The 21,275-nt window shown below is 60.9% G+C and overlaps 1 protein-coding gene across 1 annotated transcript; it reads left to right on the top strand.

Moving 5' to 3' along the window:
• The first annotated feature begins 8,164 nt into the window (after positions 1-8,164).
• Positions 8,165-21,015, top strand: WNT6 (Wnt family member 6). Its single transcript, XM_055719286.1, has 4 exons — positions 8,165-8,241; positions 16,536-16,756; positions 19,664-19,965; positions 20,253-21,015. Exons 1-4 carry the CDS (start codon positions 8,165-8,167, stop codon positions 20,712-20,714), a joined length of 1,062 nt encoding a protein of 353 aa, XP_055575261.1. The 3' UTR covers positions 20,715-21,015.
• Positions 21,016-21,275: the final 260 nt, after the last annotated feature.

The raw sequence follows: 21,275 nt of genomic DNA, 5'->3' as shown, positions 1-21,275 counted from the left end.
AGCTCCTGCCTCAGCCTGGTGCAGTCAAGCTGTCTAGACCACAAGCCGGGCTCTGCTGTGGCAGTGGGCAGGGCCATGGGTGCAGGGCATGTCCCCTCTGTCCAGCCTGGCACTGCCAGGCCTTGGGGCCGTGGGGTAGGTCACTGTTCTGCCCGGGTGCCACTCCCGGGGCAGCTGGCACCGTGCGTCTGGCTGGGACATCCCAGTGCTGATCATTAACCACCCTTATCGGGTGGCGGGTTCAATGTCCTGGACAGGGAGGTTTTGTCCCCAGGCTGGGTAGGTATCTCAGAGCCCCATGCGTGGCTGTTGTCCCCATTGGCCTTGCCGCACTGTGGCACGGGGCTGTCCCGGGCTGGGCTCCAGGCACGATGTGCCTGCCAGCGGGGCCGGGGCTGGCAGTGCAGGGGCCGGGCACCCCTGTACCCGTGGCACCCCAGGCTGGGACAGCCAAGCGCGAGCGCCTGCCGCCATCTCATGGCTGCTCCCAGCCAGCTCCGCAGCTGTCCCTGCCGCAGCGAGGCCCAGAGCCGCGAGCAGCTGGAGACCCCAGGCCCAGGCGGGCTGGGGGCTGTGCAGCCGGCACCCGGGCGCCTGGCGCCCTTGCTCCCCGCGGCAGGACACCCCTCGGCCTCTCCGGCCATGCTGTGGCAGCGGTTCCCCTTGCTGAGGGGTGGGATCCCACCACCTCTTTCAGTTTAAATCCATCGCCCCTTACAAAAACCACAGGCCCTGCTAAAGTGTCTCTTCATTTTTCTTATAAACCCCTTTACAGACTGGAAGGCTATGACAAGGGCTCCTTGAGCCTTCTTTTCTCAGGTTGAACAACCCCAGCTCTTCATGGGAGAGGTGTTCCAGCCCTCTGGTCATTTTTGTGTCCCTCCTCTGGACCTGCTTTAACAAGTCCATGCTTCTCTTGTACTGAGGACCTCAGAGCCGAATGCAGTACTCCAGGTGAGTCCCACGACAGCAGAGTGGAGGGGGAGCATCACCTCCTCGGCCGTGTTTGCCTCAGTGCTGTTTTGTGATCCCAGATACAGTCGGCTTTCTGGGCTGCAAGCACACATTGCCAGCTCATATACTATCTTTCATCCACCAGTATCCCCGGGTCCTTCTATGCAGGGCTGCTCTCCATCCATCCATCCATCCATCCATCCATCCATCCATCCATCCATCCATCCATCCATCCATCCATCCATCCATCCATCCATCCCCCAGTCTGTACTGCTGCTGGGGTTGCCCCGACTCGGGTGTAGCACCTCGCACTTGACTTTATGGAAGGACAGGCTTTACCATCCCAGCTCCGACCGGAGCGGTCCACGGGCCGGTCCCCGCTGCCTCGGCAGCCCGGCTCCTTCCAGCTCCCGCCGCTAGGCTGTGCTCCCCGCCCTCGGACCGCGGGCGGCGGAGGGGGCCGGCCGGGGGCTCCGCCGGGGCCGGCCGCTAGGGCCGTGGGGGTGGCCGTGCAGGAGGGGGGGGTCGCGTGAGTCACCCCCCTCCCCGCCCCCGAGCCGCCCGGCGGGGACTTCCGAGGGGAAGCGGCTGGGCCATGACACATCCGCAGCCGGAGGATGCCGCGGGGAGCCGGGGGCATTGCCAGCTCCTGGGAAGTCCCCCAGTGCCGGGCCAGCCCTCGCCCCAGCTTGGTGACAAATGGGGCAGAGGCAGGAGAGCAACTGCTGTGTTTATGCATGGGAATGAGGAACTGGGGGTGGCAGGTCCCATCCTGCGTGTCCTTCTGCCCCAGAGATGCTATGACTACACTCATCCCACAGCCACGTCATCAGGTCCGACCTCACCTGGCCTGTGGGACTTGTGGGTGCAGAGACAGGCACCGTGGGACCCCCAGCTGCTCTGCCCCTCAACCCATCCACCACACACTGCTCATGGAGTGCTGCCTCCAACGTGGAGAGTCCTGGCTGCTGGGACAGAGGGACAGCTTCCTTACGTGACTTGTGCAGCGTCACCCACAAGCTGGAAACTTTTCCCAGGGCTGTGTCCACTAACCCCCATTTGCTCTCCCACAGCTGCTGGCAGGGGGGAAGCAGGGTGTCCCAGGGGAGGGCATCCCCTGACTCACCCCCAGGAAAACCTAGGCTGTGAGAAGGCTGAGCGTGGGGGCCCAGAGACACTTTTTCTACAGAGAGTAAATAGTCACAGCATTTAATTGGAGATGGCCCATGACACCAGCTGTGTGTCACCACACTGTCACTGCCTGAGTCATGAACCATGCTGGGGCCAGTGAGGCTGCACAAGGGGGTCATGGGAGATCCAGAGGGATGGGGACAGATGCCAGGCCTGGAGATAGCTGCTCTTCTCCCACATAGAGGGTTCAAGTGGGATCCTCTTATCCCTCTCTCAAAGGTCCCCATCCCCTCATTTCCCTCTGTCTGACCTCTTGGACCTGGCCCGGGGCTTGGCGACAGCACAAAGCTTTTGAAACAAGAGGTAAATTGACCAGCACATGATGGTCCCCCCCTCACATACTACATGGGACTCAGCACCTGGTGGCAAGCTCTGCTCCAGGCTCCCTCCCCCTTTGTGCCCCACAGGACCCCGGTGGGCTGACACCTTTCCCTGAGGACGTGGGAGCGGGATGCCAGAGCAAGCCCAGAGCTGGCGGCCCCTTATCGTGGGAGACAGGAGGCAGCCCTGGGCTGCTCTCAAGTGGTCACAGCTGATTAGTGACTTCAAGTGCCTATGGAGTTATTCTAAGTCAAGTAGGCGCAAAGGGAGCCGACCTGGGACCTGCGAGACTAGCACCGGGCTTTGCTGGGGCATCCTCCATCACCTCTGCTCCGTGCCAAGCCCTCTGAGGCAGGGAGGTGCCTCCCCTCCCTCCAGCCGCACTCCCTGTCCGTTACTCCTCCTGCAAAATGTTGTTTGCTCCAGCCCAAAGCAAACTGATTTTATCTCTCAACTCCAGTTCCCTTGGCTGTGGGCCATGGTCGATGCCTCCCACGCAGAACTTGTGAAGCCCATTCGGGGACCCGCGCACAGAGCGGGCTGTGTATGCGGCCACATGACATCATGTTTACAGCCTGCAGGGGCCCAAGGACACCCCCTCGCAGCGGCATCACTCCCAGCCCAAGCACGGTGTGCCCTTCCCGTGGCCAGACAGATGGATGTGCGGGGAGCTGGAGGGAGCCACAGCACCGCGCCTGGCTGGAGAGGGGTGGTTTCAGCTTTGCTGCACTGCAGGCCGGTCCCCCCTGCCCTGTTTCCCCTCTGGGCAGTGGAGAGCAGATCCTGCGCTAGCAGCGAGGGTGCACTGCTGCAGCGGCACAAGGTCAGGCCCTGGAGTTGTTGCCCAGAGAGAAAGGCAAGTTTTCACCCCTTGGGATGTGGATGTTCCCTACTGTCCCAGGACAGAGCTGGGCCTTTGCTGCTGCTGCATTAAATTAAGAATGTTGGGAAAGAGCAACAATGTCCACAGCCACAAAAGCTCACCAGGGAGGGCTGGGGCCACCCTTTCTCCCATCCATCCATCCGTCCATCCATCCACACTTGCATGCAGCCTTCTATCTCACAGCCATCTCCCCACCCACCTACTGTGCACTCGCCCATCCATCCATCGACAAACGCACGCGTCACTCTTCCCACCCATCCCCACACGTACCCACCCACCCGTTCAGCTAGCCACCCATCCCTCTGTCCACCCTCCTGTTCACCCCTCCATCCATCCATCACGCTTGTTGATGCCTGCATGATGCCCAACCACCTAACAGCCCTCCTTGTAGGTATGTGTTCATGCATGTACACACGTGTCTGTGTGGGGCATGCTGGCCACACAAAGCAATGCGGGCAGGGATGTCCTGGGTTGTGTCCGGCCACGGAGCAGGGGCCAGGATCGACAGTTGGGGGGAGGCAGGAGACCTGTCTAATTTAAGAACGGGCCCTGTGGTCGCTGTCAGCACCGGGCGGCTCTGATCTGGGGACAGGTCCTCATCAGCTCTGCTTGCCGCCCGCCAGCCTGACATGAAAGGGCTCTGTGCCCCGATAAGGCCCCAGACACTTGGCCTCAGAGGTGGGCAGTGCTGCAGCTGAGCCTGGGAGACCCCCAAGCAATAATCCTTGGCATGGCTGTCCCCAGATTCATTGTCACCCCAGCAGCACGGGGCTTGTGTGTTTGACTGGTCAGGGAGCTCAGCTCTGGGGGCTGCCCTCTGCTTTGGGCACTGGATCATGCCCTGTGTCACCACCAGCTCCCACTGGTGACACAGCCCCAGGGTGGGCCCCGTCCTCAGTGTCCCACTGGCTGCCACCAGCCCCTCCACCGGCTGTTACTCTGCATCAGAGTCCCCTGGCCGCAAGCGGCCACGGATGGGGACCGTGTTGTTTTAATAAGATCATTCTTCTCCTGCCGTGAGGTCTCAACCCTGGGCTTATGACATCACAGCACGCTGCCATGGAGACACCGGGATGTCACAAACACAGCTCGATGACCTCACTGCAGGAGCAGGAGATGGGGCCATCCTGGGTTTGATCGCCAATGTCCTCGGGAATAAAGGAGGGGAGGGACGCTGGGAAAGTATGTGGCTGCTGAGCGCCAGGGTGTTTGGGTTGGAAATCGTCGTGCTTTCCCCACAGCAGGAAAGGCCTGTTCCTTCCTCCCCCCATCCGCTCCCTCCCAGCGGCCAGAGCCCCCACAGCCTTGTGGCTGTGGGGCAGGGGGCTGGGGGAGTGGGGCACCCCCATCCCTGCCCTTGGGGCCATGCAGTGGGGAGCAAGAACTGGAGCTCAGTCCAGCACTAAGGCACCAGCTTAGGGGCAGAGGGTGCAGTGTCCCCAGGAAGGATGGGGCACTTGGGGGGTGCTTTGTCCCAGGAGCAGAATGGGGACCACTAGGGATGCTCTCGCACAGGGCAGAATGGGTTGGTGTCGGGGGGGAGGTGTCCTCTTCCCTAAGGGAATCCCAGCGCTGTGCTGCTACATGGGAACATGATTCCCCATCACAGCACCCTGCAGCTGGACCCCAAAGCACTCTTGGCCCTGCCCAGCCACGCAGCAGCTGTCCCTTCCCCAGCCCATAGCCAGCAGCATCTCCTGGGGTCCAGCCCCCACTGCCCCATGATCCTTTCCTGCCACAGTCCAGTTCTCCATCCTCTGCACTCAAACCTTGCCACTGTAGAAACCACAGCTGGCTGGGGGGACACCCGTCCCCCTGCCTCTCTGCTGCTCTCCCCCTGCATCCCCCATCATTAATTTCCATCAGTGGCCAAGCAAGGCCAGGGCTGCCCGGGGGTGGCCGAGGAACACGGCGCTTTCCCCTGATAGCAAAAATAAATACATTAAAATTCTTGCAGGAGGCAGAAGAATGTGGGACGGCAGGAAAAAATTGTTTTATAATTTGTAATAACACAAAAGCTTGGGGGGGGGAGTTGAGCTGCGAAAGGCAAGGGAAGGCAAAGACAAAGGATCAGCTACGGCAGAGAAGGTTGCTTCATGATGGTGGTGGCATCCCTGTCACCCATAGTCCTGGCTCGGTGTCACCACTGTGGCCTTGTGTCCTGAAGGATGTGGCCCTTTGGGTCTTGTTGCAGAAGGGGGGTAAGCAAAATCCTGTGGCTGGGGGAGCAGGCAATCACCCCCTGGATGCTTGAGCAAGTCTCAGCAGCTCTGTGCCTCAGTTTCCTCTTTCCTAAAAGCAGATTTTTATGCAACTGGGAGAAAAGCTGGGAGGCAGGGGCAAACCCTGTGCATCCACAGGGCAAACCAGGGGAGCTGGTACAGGCACAAGGGAAGGAGCTCATCTTTGCCCACCCTGCTCCACCAGCCCCTCTTGGGCGGGAAGGGGGGTTTGCAGCAGGACTCAGGTGGTGGAAACCATTCCCATATACGTGCTGGGGGCATCACACACACCCCTGGCCCCTTCCAGCCTTGCACAGAGCTGGGACATGATAAGGCGAGTCACTGTGCACCAGCCGCACCTGCTCGCCAGGACAGGGCTCCCCCTCCTCCCGCTCCCCTCTTCGGGGCAAAATCAAAGGGATTTTTCTGCCCTTAGGAAATCAGATAAAGGCTTCTCACCTGCCTTGCGCTGCCTTTGCGAGGAGGCCGGGTGCTCACGGGGGGGGGGACGGGGGGGACAGAGGGGACAACAGGCACTTTCAACACACTGGCAGATGAGCTGTGCATTGCAGCGAGCTGCCGTGGAGCTCTGCCCACAGGGGCTGGGGCCCTGGGCACAGTGTCAGCGTGCCCCCAGCCTTGGCAGGGATGTCTCCTCTCCAAAAGCTGCCCATTGCTGACTTTCTCCCTAGATTCGAGGTGATGGGGCTCCTGTAGGGCAGGTAAGATGGAGGCTGGTGGGTGAAAGCAAAAGGCACCGGGGACTGTAGTGCAGCAGCCCAGATGCAATGCCCAGCTCAGAGAAGGTCCCCATGTCCCCGTGCTGCAGCCAGGACAGCTCAGTCCTAGTCACCATGCCAAGGGTGCAGACTGTGAACCCAGTACCCGTGTGGGAGGGTAGGGAAGGAGCAGGTGGGAAACCTCTGGAGGTGGTGGGTGTCTTACCTCCTGCACCCAGGAGGGAAAGGAGAATCGTGTCAAGTCACAGATAAAACCTGAGTCATTCACCATCAAATGCTGCTAGCAAGGGATGAACGTACCTGGGTTAAGGAGAGAAGCTGCTGGTGATGGGGGGAAGAGGAGCAGCGATGGGCAATCCAGGGGCTAGAGATGGACAGGAGATGGGGGGTGGTACCCTCCCAGGAAGCAGGGCAGAGCCTGAATCGCTGCTGGAGGGAGGGGTGAGCTCACCAGCAGCAAGGTTGCTTTGCTTTGCCCATCACTGGTGGCACAGGCTCCATTTGTCTCAGGGTAACCCAGTGGGCTGGCTGGGTGCTCAGCAGAGGTGAGTGCAGAGATGGACCAGGACCCCCCATGGCCTGGATACTGCAGGGCTGGGAGCTGCATCCCCAAGCTCTGCTGTGTCACGAGCGGTGCAAGAAGCAGAGACCCAGGGCCCTGGGCTGAGCCCGGGGAAACTATTCTTGGGGCTGCTCAAGGGGGACAAAATTGGGGTGGCACCTTACTGGCACCAGCTCCTTCTGTCCCCAGCCGTCCAGCCCTGGTGTGGACCACCACTACCTCCTCCCAGGCCCCTCAGCTTCCTCCTGCCCCAGGCAGCTCCTACTGCCTGCAGTGATCTGGTGCTGGGGGCTGTCGGGCTGTCTCCCTCCTGGGTCCCGGCTGCACCTGAGATGAGATCACTACAAACAAGCCGGCTCTCCCTGCACTCTTTTTCCACACTCTTTGCTCCTGGGGCTTGCTCCCATCATCCATCTGCATGCCCCCCTGCCCCAGGGATGTCTCTATGGCAGAGCTGGAGCCAAATGATGCTTGGTGGGGGTCATTCCTCCAGTGTCCTCAGGCAGGACAGACTGGTCCGAGGGCAGGCAGGGCCACGGAACCAGGCTTGTGCCAGGTGGACCCAGTCCAGGGGCAGGGGCCAGGCAGGGCTGTGCTGGGGGGCAACACAGGGATGCCAGGTTTGGGCAAGACCATGCCAGGGGTATCAGGGTCGGGCAGGAGAGCAATAAGCAGGTACCAGCGGGAGCCTTGAGGCCAGGCTGGTTTTGTCAGTGCCACACCAGGACCCTGAGTGGAGCCACGCAGGGCTGTGCCATGTCAGGTCCCCCGGGGCTGTGGGGGACAGGGCTGTGCCAGCCGGACCCCGCTAAAAGGGGTGCACGTCCAAGCGCGGCGCCGGGACGCGGGGCCGGGCGGGCTGCGGCCACCGTCCCGCTGCCGGAGCGTGCCCGTGCCCGTGGCCGTGGCCGTGCCCGCGCCGTGGCCGTGGCTGGGCGCCGGGAGCCGAGCCTGGCACCCAGGAGTCCCCCCGCCTGGCCCGCCCTGTCCGTCCCCCCGGGCTCCGGTTTCCCAGTCGGAGGCAGATGCTTTCGCAGCCCCGTCCCTCCTCCTCCTCCTTCTCCGGAGCAGCCGCCGCGCCGCGCTCCAGCCGCCCGGAGGTGCCTGCCCAGCCCAGCCCCAGCCCAGCCCCGCCGGCCGCGGTGCCCGCCCGCCCCGGCCCGGCGGAGGGAGGCAGCGGGCACCCACCCGCCGGGGCCCCGGCCGGACCCTCGGGCGGCGGCGAGCCCGGCTGCCTGGCTCTCCGCGGGGGGCGCGGAGGGGGCTCGGCGCTCCCCTCAGCCCTGGCAGGATGCTGCCTTCCTCCCGGACCCAGCTGGGGCTCTTCTTCATCCTCCTCTGCCCCGCCAACATCATCGGGCTCTGGTGGTGAGTAGGACATCCCGGGGTGAATGCCGAGGGGGTGCTCAGGGTCCCTCGGTCTTCGGGGGTGGTCCCCCCACGCCAGCTGGGGGACAACAGAGCCCTTACACCCAGGGCACCCCTTGGGTGTGGACTGCTGCTCGCTGGCCAGGCGGATCCAGTTGGGGACACCCCCAAACTGTCGGGGATCAGGCACACGAGCGCGTCGAGGACAGCAGGCTGGGGGACCCCCAGGGGTTTGGGGCACCCAGGTCCTGCAGAGAGAGCTGCAACCTGCCTCCCTGCACCCCAGGCCCACAGCTTGGGAGGGTTGTATGCCTGAGGGGAGTGGAAGGGGGGATAGGGGCCTCAAAACCCCTCCAATAAGTCAACTTTAATTAAAAGCCCGAGGGTCCCTACAGTGTCCCCTCCTGAGCAGTGGCCTGGACATGGCGGGGACAAAACCCCTGTTTGTAATGGTGCCTTCATCAAAGGCAGAGACGGTGCCTTGCAGGATACTGGAGGGGGTGGGGGATTCATTACAGGCACAGAGCTGGGACCCAGCCTTGGAAAGCCCAGGTATCTGTCGAAACATGAACTATTTAAATCTATTAAGAATTTCACCCAGCCTGTCTTTATCCGGTTTTAAGTGCTTAGATTCCAGCTCCCCAGCGTGCCGTCCGGGCTATCATTCATTATCTGAGGCTATTCGTCTCCACATTGTCACACTCTTTTGACCCCTAAAATAAAGCTCTCCATAAGCCTTTCCCCTCCTGGTCCCCTGCCCGCCTGCCAGTGATTTATTCTGTGGCTCCATTACCTTCTCTAGCCCTGGCTCCAGGGGTGCAGGGCGAAAGGGGGGGCCTTGGTGGGTATAAATGGCGCTGTTACAATCAGTTGTACACCAGCTGAGAGTTTGGCACCGGAGCCCAAGCTCTGTGTTTATTGCCGGGGAAGGGGTTAACACAGGTCTGAGAGGAGTTTGTCTTGGTTTTTTTGCCAGAGGAGGGGAGAGCAAGGTAGGGGGAGCCCTGGCTGGGACAGGGTTCAGGGGGCTGCTCCCTGCCACCACCTCGGGGTAGCTGTGCCAGCTTGGGGCGCAGTCCCTCTTGCTGCCCAAGAGCTGCTCATTTTCCCTGGCTAATTCTCAGACTGCTGCCCTGCACACATGGCTGTCCCTTCAGCTCTCCCTGCTTCCTCTGCCCCATCCTCATCAACACCTGCCCAGTGGGCCCTCACTCCCAAGCTTCTGGGGACATGGGTGCCATCCTGCCCATGGCTGGAGCAGGCAGGGGTGAAGTGGGAACTCACTTTGTCTCCAGTTTGGGGGCAGGCAGATGACACCAACAGGGGCAGGGTGCTGGAGTACCGCTGCCCCCTCCCTGGCTGCTCGGAGCTGTGTCTCACCACTGAGCCTGGGCCGTGCGTGTGCTGGCAGTGCCGGCTTGGGGGAGATTAGCAGGATTTGGCAGAGGAGGGCAAGGGGTCAAACTTGTTTTTTCTTCTCTTAAAAAAGAAGAAAAGGAACCTTTAATTTAAGAATAATAACCCAGTTGCACACAGCATGGCCATATACACCAGGCATCAGAGTGGCAGCAGGGGGATCACCAGCAGACACTCTGCTTTGCTCTGGAGCCTGGAGCCAGTGAGCCAGGAGGAGGTGATGTGTGGATGAGGCCACCAGCACCACCAAACAAACATGCTGGGCTTCCTGGGATGGAGCACTGGAGCAGCCAGCTGATTCACAAGCTGCTTCGCCCAGAGCCTGGGATCTCTGGCCCCCGGGGCTGAGATCATCCCTCATTTCCAGGGAGCTGTTTCCACGCGGGGGAGAGAGGTCTGGGTGCTGCCTGGCCCTTTGAGCCAGCTCAAGACAGGCATCTTCCCACGTGCCTGCTCCCAGTATCCATCCCCTCTCCCAGGTCTTGGTAGCACTGATGTCTGTGAGTTTTGCTTCTGGTGAGGATGGGTTCAGGGGTGCAGCCATGTGTTGTGCCAGGGCTCCTGGAAGCCCCAGGCCTGGTGGGATTAGTAGAGCTGTTCCTTGTCCCTGTCACTGATATATAGGGACTTCAGTGTCATGCTTTCACCCATGAACCTCTGGGCACCTGTGGGTGCTCAGCTGAGGGCGCATGTTTCCCTGAGCAGGAAAGGAAGGTCTATACTGCCTCCCCTGTCCCCACCCCTGGGTGCATTGGCTGTGCAGTGCAGAGGGACACAGGGACTGCCTGTTTGAAGCATTTTTTCCCCACACTGGCAACAAACTGATTTGTGAGAGTGACATGGCAGGGTGATGTGGGACTGGGTCCCCAGCCCAAGCACACAGCTGGGCTGGGCCACTCGTGGGCAGTAACTGTACTCATTAGGATCCTGGCAGACAGCTGTATCTACAGAGAAAGGTTCATGTGTGATGTACAAGCAGTGACATCATGCTGAGGACATCATAGCCTGAGAAAGAGCATCCTCACTGTGGTAGGATGTCCCCAGAGGGCTCACTGAAGATACAGTCACCCTTGTCCTACACCCCCTGTGCCTCTGTGTCTAAGAAGAGGCAGAATGATGGGCAGACACACCTTTCCATGACAGAGGGGAGCAGGCTGTGGTCAGTGCTGATGGGAAGATGTGTCATTCAGATGCTGCCAGTCCCTTGGTTAGTGTCAGGCTGCAGGGAAGAGGCTCCCCTTGCTCCCACCAGCTCTGTAAAATACCTTTCTTCCTCCTCCCCTCATCTTTTCATGTTTCTTATCTGTGCCCTTGTGCAACAGTGATTCCTCCCTGAGCAGGACAGATAGGGACCGCCTGGGGCTCCTAGGATGGCCCGGAGAGTGCAGGGATACAGGGCAGGCAAACCTGGTGTCTCAGGAGCTCTGGGCAGGTTCAGGACAGGATTTCAACTGAGCTGGTTTGTGGTTGAGCTGTGCTCGCAGGGATGGAGGCACTGCGGAGATGGGAGTGAGCAAAGGTGGGCTTCCCCAGTGCCCCAGTGTCCATCGGCTCTCTATGGGCACGACTGAGAGCAATCAGGAGGTGGAAGAGAGAGCAAGGGTTTAAACCATCCCAGGTGAGACGTGCTCCACTCCAGCTGTGAGTCTGAGGGGGATGTCTGCCCTGTGTCCCCTTCCCATGCATGCATGTGGGCAGTGCATCTCTAGGTTTTCATGGGGCTCCTTCAGAGGAGCTCAGGGGAAGACCTATCTGCCAGCACCCATGGCTGCACCCTTGCTTGAAGGGGTCCCAGGCTTGTGCCCCCCAAAGCCACACCTTCTCCACTGCTTCCCTGACCAGCACCCACACTGTGCAGAGCCTGTAAGGGCAGGCTGCCGGGCTGTGGGCCCTGCCTGCGTGCCTTGGGGTGAGCATCATGAGTCACCCCCCGGGCTTGCTGACCAGCAGCCCACGGCCCCCCACAGCGCCCAGTAGACAGGGCTGCCCAGCCATCCCAGGCATGCCTTCACCCCCGGAGCAGTGTACAGCAAAGCACCTCCCAGTGTGGGAGCTCCTTCCCGGTGCCACCTCCTTGTGCCCCTTCTAGGGCAGCCACTGACCCGTGGGGTTTTTCAAAGGGAAAATGTTTCCCTTGCACTCTTTGGGATGGTACTGGTTCCAGAATTGGGCTACTTGTGTCCTCTGCTGAAGACAACTGAGCTTTCCTCCATGCTATCCCTCATCTCTGCTCCTGGTCACTTCCACTCTCCCCCAGTGACACCCAGGCTGCCCAGCCCTGCCCTACACATGCCCCAGGCTGGAGGGCTCGGTTGGCATTTGCATCAGAGGCTTGACCCCTTCAAATCCCCCTCATGCAGGAGGGTGCTGGGCAGAACTGGGCATACCTCCATACTTGCTCAGGATGTGCAGGGTCCTGCCATCACATGTGGCACCCACATTTGGGCATATGCTAACCCAGCCCTCGTGCTACCCTAGCTCCAGCCTCCACCATCACCCAGAGAAAGGACACGGTGACCACAGGTGGGTGGACCCCTTTCTTCTCACTCCAGCCCTTCCAGGGCTTGGACACGGCTTTGGGACTGCCACCTCTGTGGTCACATTCTCCCTCCATCCCCTCCCAGTACCTGCAGCACAAGCTTGGACAGCTCCTGGCCACGAGCGCCTGGCCTCGGTGTGACCCTGCAGCCAGCAGATCCGTGGGCTGATGCCATGCCACGCCAAAGCCTCTTTCCTTTGGGCAGTTTCCCAGCTGTTTGCATGTGGTCCTTGCCGAGGAGGTACGAGGAGGAGGGCAGGGAACAGGCTCCCACTGCATTTTCTTCTCCCTGGGTGCCCCCAGTGCTGTTCAGCAGCCAAGCCCCAGCTGTGCCCCCAAGGGCAGTGACTTGCTGCTTACTCACCCCCCCCCTCCATGCGCCTCCTGCTCTGCTTTCCGTGCCTGGCTGCCCTGGTTAGTGGCAGCACCCACGCATTGCCCCCGGTGAGGGGCCGGGTACCCGCTGTGTGCTTGCGTGGGTTGAAGGGAAAGCTCAAGGGTGAAAATTCATGTCGTCCCCACTCCTTGCCCTGTTTGCACAGCTTGGAAAGAGATGGGCTCCGATCGGGTCCAATTTCATTGCAGGGCTGTCACTGAGTGTGACACTGTTAGGTGGGATGCGGGGTGACCTGTCTTCCCAGGGATGGAGCTCAGCTTTCCAGGGCTGGAATCCTGTGGCTCTCACCTCTCCAAGCAGGTGGAGAAGTGCCTGTGGGCTCCAAGTGATGGGCTGCGTACCCTGGCAACCTGTATCCCTCTCCTGAAGGCATCCAGGGTCTAGAACGCAGACCTGGATGCAAGACAAGCCATGCCCTTGCTACCTACCCCACAGCAGGGTCCTCTTGCCGCATGGGAATGCCCAGGCAGCAGTACTCAATGGGTACAGACCCGGCTAGTGCCACATGGAGCTGGCATGGCACAACTGTCATTCTCCCTCAGGGTTTCAGGGCTGTCAGGACCAAAGGAGACATTTTTCCACCCAAAATGCATGTGCCATTTTGCTAAGTCTGACCATCCTTTTCCTCGCCCCATGGCTCTTCAGCCCCTCTCCATCAGCTCCCTGCAAACTGGGAACCCACCGGCTCCCCTCAGTCATGGTCTTCTGGCAGGCACCAGGAGAAGCCCTACTCCATATCATACCCATGTCTAAGAGGAAGCTGGTGACTTGTGCTCCTTGGTCTACGATTTTGGCTGGGAACAAGACAGGGACATACTGGAACCTCTGTGACCCTAATCTGGGCTGGAAAATCTGGTGATTATGGCTCTTAGGAGCCCATGGCTCTGTTGCAGTGAGGACAGCATCCAGAGCACAGGGGTTGCATCAGAAGCCTCGGTGACTCCTGTTTCCTGTGCGTCACTGGGACGGGGCTCAGGCTGCGGCTATGGCAGACAAAGGGGTGACAGCAGTGGGTTGCAGCTCCTCTTCTGTGCCTCAGTTTCCTCTTTCAGCAATGGAGTTTGTTTGCCTTACACAGGGGTGCTGGGAATCAGGTGGGAAAGCAGGGCTCATTGTCCTGGCTCCTCTCAGGGTGAGGCAGCAGCCACCCGGCGGCAGTTTCGGCAGCAGGCAAAGGGCACTGGGGGCAGGTGGGAGGGATGCTGCTGAGGCGCTGAGCCCGGCTGGGGGCTGCCAGGCAGGAGGTGCCGGGGGTCCGGGGTGCCCCAGGCAGGTTATGGGGAGCTGGGCTGGCGACCTGGTTCCTTCACCAGGGCAGGGGGAGGAGTGCCCGGCAGCAGAGGTGGGGTACCTTAATTGTAGATGCGGGAGGCCTTGGAGCAGGACAAGCTCAGGCAGATCTGGGCCCTGCGCCGGAGCCCTTGCCAAAGCGGTAGCAGTTTGGCAGCATTTTTCTTGCCCTTGTCTCCCCCCTGCCCCCCCGCCCCAAACCCTCCAAAGGAAAACAGCTTTTGGGCTCCCAGAAGCCTCCCCGCGCCAGAAAGCAGAGCCCAGCGGAAATTAATATTGCACTGGACTTAGGCAGCCCACCCCATGCCTCGCCGGCGTGACTGGTGAGCTCCTGTGCGCTGCCGCTGGCCCTGCCGCTACCCGGGCCATGGGTGGGGACCCCTGCGGTGCCGGCGAGCCACCCGCCGCCCCCCAGCCCTGCGGGGCTGCGCTCTTCTTCCCGGCCTGATCTGGTGGGCCGGGGTGAGCCGCAGTTCAGCATTTGATCTGACGGCCCCGGGGGGCTGGCGCATCGTTTTTATATGAGTACAAAGAGTCGTCTCTTAATGAAAGTCCTGTCCCGGCTCCCCTTCTTCCCCACCCCACCAGAGCAGGAGGCCAAACCTCTGCCATCCTGTTGAGGATGTCAGGAGCCCACGGTCCCCAAGGGGGGTGTGCTGGAAGCCTGGCATGGAGGCTTGAATCCTCATGTGTGTGGTCATCGTGGGATAGGACCGGCCAGGCTTGCTGGTGACTTTCCATGTGGGCCTTAATGTCCCCATCGATGGGGGACCTGCACCAACCCAGCCACAGTCCTGATATGCTTCCCCAGCTGCCCCATCCCTTTGCAGAGGTGCCTGTGCCTCACGCAGCAAATGGAAACCAAGCTGTGGGGAGAAAAGGGAGATGGGTGCTCCCCAGCAGTGGTGTGGGCTTGCCTCAGTTTCCCTGCTGGAGGTCACCTTTACAGCCTGTGCCTCTCAGTTGAGCTGTTTAACCCTTTAAACCTCCAGCCAAAACATAAAGGTTCCTTTTCCAGGCTGTGTGAGAGGGCACATCCTCCCCAAACCCAGCTGGGGAGGAGATGCAGGAAGCTTGGGAGCCTGATGTGGGGCAGGGGGATCCTGGCAGGACCTTGAGCTTCTAACAAGGGGCTTAGAGGGGGTTTGCAGCAGGGGCAGGATGGCAAAGTGAAGTCCTGCAGCCTGGTGTCTTGAACACAGACCCCCAGCTGTGCAAGAACGAAAAGGAAACCCAGAACATAGTTAAACAACGAGAATCAGCTTGTGATTTTTGAGCCCCTGGGACTTGGCCAGACTATAAAGGTCTGGGTTTGGAAGCTGCAGCACAGCTGGTGCTCCCCAGTGAGTGGGGCTGCTGGTAGCACAGGCTGCCTGGGTGCTGCTCCCCAGGGGACCCCAGGGGATGTGATTTCACGTTTTTTGGACATTCCAAAATACTGGGGGATTCTGAGTCCAGCCCTGGGGTCCTGTGGGCATCCACAGCCAGGAAAATAATGCTGTTGAGCAGTACGAGCTCTGAGCCCACAGGAGCAGCGTTAGAGGTGTGGGGGAGCTGGGTGGGGCCGTGTTTGGGGTGTGCTAAATTCTGGTGGTCCGTGGCTGCGCAGTCTCCATGCCACAGGACCAGCAGTGTGGCATGCCTGCCCACTGTGGCTCTGGTGTTGCCCACGGCAGAGCTGGAGCATTGCCCTCGCCAGCACAGGGCATGGCACTGGCAGGCTGTGCAGCTGCATGAGCCGTGCCGTGGAGGGCACTCCAGGCAAAATGTGTGGGGAAAGTACAGGAGTTTCTGTAGCCAGCGGCATGCTGGGGAGCACAGCGTCATGCTCAGACTCTGCCTCCCAGCCCAGCCAGGCACCTCGCTCCAGCTGTGCTGGCAAGGAGGAGCTGCTTCTGACAAGGGCCCAGCTGAGACTTGCCCTCCTGTGCTGGCACCAACAGGGTTGGCAATGCCACCTGCATCCCTCCCTCACGCGCTCGTGCCCGCCTGCGGCTCTCTTCCCCCAGGGCCAGTGCCTGGGTAGGGGGAGGCAAGCAAGGGAGCCTGGCCAACAGCCAAGGGGTTTTATCACTGGCAAGGCCACTCAGCTCGTCTCCCACGGGTAAAGCAGCGAGCTCCCCAGAGAGGGGGAGGCACACCAAGGGTGCTGGCTGGGCTCCCTGCTGTGCCCGTGGGGCTCCGGGAGCTACAGCTGCGCCAGGCATTGGTCACACCATGATGCCAGGGCTGTGCTGGGTCAGCACCAGACTCAAAGAGCAGGTGCTGAGCAGCACAGCATCTCTGCCATCTCCCACTGGGGACACTGCCATGACCCCCAGGGATGTCCCCAAAGGCTTTGGGTGTGGAGTGGCATGGGCTAGCATCTTCCCCCAGCCAGTCCCACAGTTGGGGGTCTCTCCCATTCCCCAACTGGCTGGGCAGGGCAAGATATCCCCTGGGTGCTGGCATGCAGATGCCACCCATACCTTTTGTCCTGCCTTCCCTACATACCTCTCCCTGTCCCCTTGTCACCTAGGCTCAGTGCTGAGCCGGCACTGTCCCACAGCCACGCTCTGTCCCTGGGAGCAGGTCTGGCCATGCTCCATCCCCACCCTCGTTCCCCCTGGGCTCGGGTGCTGGTTTTGCTCTGCTCGCTGTCCCCTCCTGCAGGGCAGTGGGGAGCCCCCTGGTCATGGACCCCAACAGCATCTGCCGCAAGACGAAGCGGCTGGCAGGGAAGCAGGCGGAGCTGTGCCAGCTGGAGCCAGAGATCGTGCAGGAGGTGGCTAAGGGCACCAAGCTGGGCGTCCGGGAGTGCCAGTACCAATTCCGCTTCCGTCGCTGGAACTGCACCAGCCACAGCAAGTACTTCGGCAAGATCCTGCAGCAGGGTAAGGCCAGCGCTTCCTCGGCCTCCCATCTCCCAAAAAGCCTCCAGCCACCCGGTCAAGCACCTCCCCGGGACCCCTGGAGCAGAGTCTGGGCGTGCAAACCTGTGAGTGTGTGTGTGTAGGGGGTTGCTCAGTGCTCCCCGGTGCAGTCAGGCTGAGGTTTTACTGCTGGGACATGTCTCCCGGTGTTGTAATGAAGCAATTACCGATGCTCCCAGACAGCGCGGGGCTTCACAAAGCCCAAGAATGCACCCTCGTCTGGCAGTGATTTACTGCTCCCTCGGGACCCCGGGGTGTGCTGGGGGAAGGGGCCCGGGTGGGATGCAGTATGCAGCCACTGGGAGCTGCCCCTCGCCCCATGGGTGCCCTGCAGATCCCTCCTCCTGGCCTTACAGGGGGCAGAAGAGAGGAATGCTTGCTCCCATCCTTGCATCCCTGGGTGGGCACCCTGATGTCACCCCGAGAGACAGGGGCGGGGTGACAGGGAGGGATGGGCACGTCCCAGCCAGGTGGCTACAACGGTGCAAGCACAGCCCAGCTGCATCAAAGCCAGAATAGGAGCAGAGCAAGGGAGCACCTGTGAGCCTGTAAGAGACAGGAAAGCCCTGCCATACTCCTCGGGGAGAGAGGCTGGGAGGTGGATGGGGAAGGGGGGATACTTGAAGCACCTTGGGCTGGTAGGGCCACTTAATGGATGGTGAGTTTAGTCTTGCCCTTTTTCCCATGTTGGTCCCTGTGCCGGGGCAGATGAAGATGCTGAAGCAAGCCCTGGTCTCCTCAGCCATCACATCTCCTGCTGGTGCATCTGCTGGGCCAAGGCAGAGTGGGTATGCCCTTGGGCCTTGCAGGGAGGTCAGGGTGGCCTCCATGGGGACATTGGCAAGAGCAGAGTTCCCAGGGTACTCAGCAGCTGCAGGTACCAGTGAGGGCAGAGCTGGGGCCCCAAGGGAGACATGGGCCCATGACAGAAGGGCAGGCTCATTTAAGATGCTGATTTGTAAGTGTGGGTTCCCCCAATGCAGGAAGGTGTATTCAGTTGAAGGGCAGAGAGCCAAGGCACATGAGGGACACTCCTGCCTCTGGAGTCACCTATTTTCACACCAACCTGACAGCGAAGCAGGTGGGATCTGTGCCAGGCAGGGCTCCAGGCTGTAAGTGGGGTGGTGCCAGCATGCCAGGGCCAGACCAGTGGTGTGTGGGTGATGCTGGCAGATAAACTGTCAGGTGCCCAAGGTCAGCTTGGGTTGGAGGAGACACAAACACATCCCGCATGGGGATACCAAAGGAGCCACCATGCTGTTTGACCCAGCCTCGTTGCTGGGGTGGTGGGGATGACCAATGTCATCTGAGGTCCTCAAACCTGAGGACAGTGGTGAGTTTGGGGGCCTCTGGCACTCTGAGGACATGGGACATGCCAGCTAGAGGCATGGAGGTCCCCAGGGCTGCATCATGGGTGCCAGAAGCAGAGAGCTTGCCCTGCACTAAAAGATGCCAGCAGGCACCATCCTCTCTGTAAGCCTGTGGGGACTGCATAAATGATCCCAGCATTTCTGAGGTTCCCAGCTGCCATCAGATAGGCACCTCCCATCCGACAGCCTCCTCTTTCCAAGGATGCTGCAGTGGGCTCTGGTTCCTGGCCATGCCCTCCCCGCTGCAGTTGTGGCCACCCCCCCTTCCCTCTCTGCTGCCTGGTGCCAGGCATGGCATGCCAGGGCAGGCTGGCTTGGGGGCAGCCACGTGTCTGGAGGAGCTGTCAGAGGAGCAGCATCCCCCGGGGGCCCTGGCTGGCAGGGTGGCATGGGGACCTCTGCCAGCGGCAGGCTGCCTGCCGAGGGTTCTGCCAGCCCCAGGCAGGAGCAGGTGGGTGGTCGTGTGTGTTGGGGGGGCAGGAGGGCCAGGGCAGGGAAAATCTGTCCCGAGGGTGGCACTGCTGGAAAGGCACTGGTGTGCCCAGTTCCTACCAACGTCGGTGGGAATCAGGTGCTGCCTGGGCTTGTGGAGGAGCCACTCGTGGAGCTGGTGCCCAGGAACCCCTCTTCGCACATTCTCCCCAAGCCAAAGTGCTGGGGATGGGGCACCCCCCAAAACACACCTTTCCCATCCATCCCCATGCCCCAGGCACCTGCTGTGTGTCACCACCTTGGGCTAGCCCTGCCCTGGCATTCGGGTGGGCAGGGGTCCACCTGGCACAGGGCAGAGAGAGTGCGGGAGCCCCCTGAGCAAGGCGCCGCACCCCCTGCTGCCAGAATCCCCCGCTGGCTGTGGCTGTGAGCGGCAGGTCCGGGCAGGGGAAAGATGCTTGGAATTTGTGTCCCGGAGCAGAGAGAGACAGGAGCAAATACTAATAATAAATAATCCTGCAGGGTGGAGTCTGTGCTGGCGGAGGGAGGGGGGCAGGCAGTGCCCTGTGGCAAAGTGGGTATGGAGGGAGAGAGGGCAGCACAGCTTCATCTCTGCCACCCTGCAGAGGGGTGAGCGGCACCCATAGTGTCCCTTGCAGCACTTCTTCCCAGGTGCCAGCTTGCAGCTGGGCATGGGGGTTTCACTGCTTGGAGGTACATTGCAGGGTAGTGTGAAGAAGCTGTGGGTACCACCTTGTCACTCAGGACCTCCCCCCCCTGCTCTCCAAGCTCCCCTCTTTCCTCCAGGACCCTACAGCTGGGGTGGAGGAACACTGGTAGGGCCTGGCCATCCCCCAAATTATGCATATCTGCTTGCAAGAGACAGCTCTTGCCCCAGGCAGCCTGATCCAGGGAGGGTGCATCAACCAGGGAATGGCACCAAGCACAGGCAAAGGGGGAGAACGAGCAGTCTGAGCCCTCATGGGATGTCGTCAGGGGGATGCCTTGCTTGCAGAGTCTTTGCCAGAGCTGATGCTGCATCCTGGCCCTGTCTGTTCTCCTGCAGATATCCGGGAGACAGCCTTCGTGTATGCCATCACGGCAGCTGGGGTGAGCCATGCCATCACACAGGCCTGCAGCATGGGTGAGCTGCTGCAGTGCGGCTGTGAGCTGACGCGGAGCCGGGCTCCCCCCTCGCCCACGGTGGGTCCGGGCATGGAGGGCACGGCCTGGGAGTGGGGGGGCTGCGGGGACGACGTGCAGTTCGGCTATGAGAAATCCCAGCAGTTCATGGATGCCAAGAGCAAGAAAGGCAAAAATGACATCCGAGCTCTTATCGACCTGCACAACAACGAAGCTGGCCGCTTGGTAAGGCCCCTGCGCGCCCTGCCCTCTGCAAGAATCATCCCCATGTGCCCCTACCCAGCTCAGCCCTCCACTTTCATCTCCCACAAGCCATGTAACTGCACCAATTTTGAGTGAAATATGAATCAAATATCTTCCAGTAGCCCTTTGCAGGTGCTTTGGAACCCCCCCGTGCCCCACCCCAGCACCCTCCCCTGGGCCAGGGCAGCACCAAGAGGCAGGGTTTTGGCTGGGGGTGCTGGGCAGGAAGGTGGGGGACTGAGGGCTGAGTATCGCTGTCTCTTCCCCAGGCGGTGCGCAGCTACATGAGGACAGAGTGCAAATGCCACGGGCTGTCGGGCTCCTGCACCCTGCGGACCTGCTGGCGGAAGATGCCCCATTTCCGTGAGGTGGGGGACCGCCTGCTCGAGCGCTTCAATGGCGCTTTCAAGGTGATGGGAGGCAATGATGGGAAAACCCTCATCCCTGTGGGCGACAACATCAAGCCTCCTGACAAGCAGGACCTCATCTACTCGGCTGACTCGCCCGATTTCTGCTCAGCTAACCGTAAGACAGGCTCGCTGGGCACCCGGGGCCGCATCTGCAACAGCACAGCCATGGACACGAGCGGGTGCGACCTGCTGTGCTGTGGACGAGGCCACCGGGACGAGACAGTGGTGCTGGAGGAGAACTGCCTTTGCCGCTTCCACTGGTGCTGCGTGGTGCAGTGTCGCAAGTGCTCTGTCCGTCAGGAGCTCAGCCTCTGCATCTGACAGCCTGGGGTCAGGCTAGGACAATCTGTGGGGCCACCCCCAGGCTCATGCTGCTGCCCCACCGGGACAGAGACAGGCTGAGCCAGTGGCAGGGACAGTGTGGGTGAGCCCAGCTCTGCGTCCTGGGAAGCCCCAGCTTCCCCAAGGGACAGCGTGGGGCTGCCTGACATCCCCACAGGCCCCGAGGTGCGGGCTGCGGGCACAGAGCTTCCACTAATAAAGCTATTTAAAGCTATTTGAAGCTGGTGTGCCACACAGCTTCCTGGGGAGGTCTGGGAAGCACTGACTGCGGTACCAGGACAGGACCAACTGAAAAGCTGTCCAGCCCTGGCCATGAGTCCCCATCAGCCAGACTCCCTCCAGCCTCCCATTCCTGCTGGCCGTGCTGGGACACATGGTCATTTTTTATCCACTCTCTTCTTTTCTCTGTGGTTGTGGAGCCAGGAGATGAGTGTAGATGAGGGCGAGCCCTCTCCTTCCCTGCTCTGCAGCCCTCAGGCGTGGTGGATGCTCTACTCCCATCATCCATGGCCACCATCAGTTGGAGATGCTAGTTTGTAT

The sequence above is a fragment of the Falco cherrug genome, chromosome 8 (genome assembly GCF_023634085.1).
Source record: "Falco cherrug isolate bFalChe1 chromosome 8, bFalChe1.pri, whole genome shotgun sequence".
NCBI lineage: Eukaryota > Metazoa > Chordata > Aves > Falconiformes > Falconidae > Falco > Falco cherrug.
Note: the sequence above shows the minus strand (reverse complement) of the source record. Positions and strands in the feature narration are given on the sequence as shown.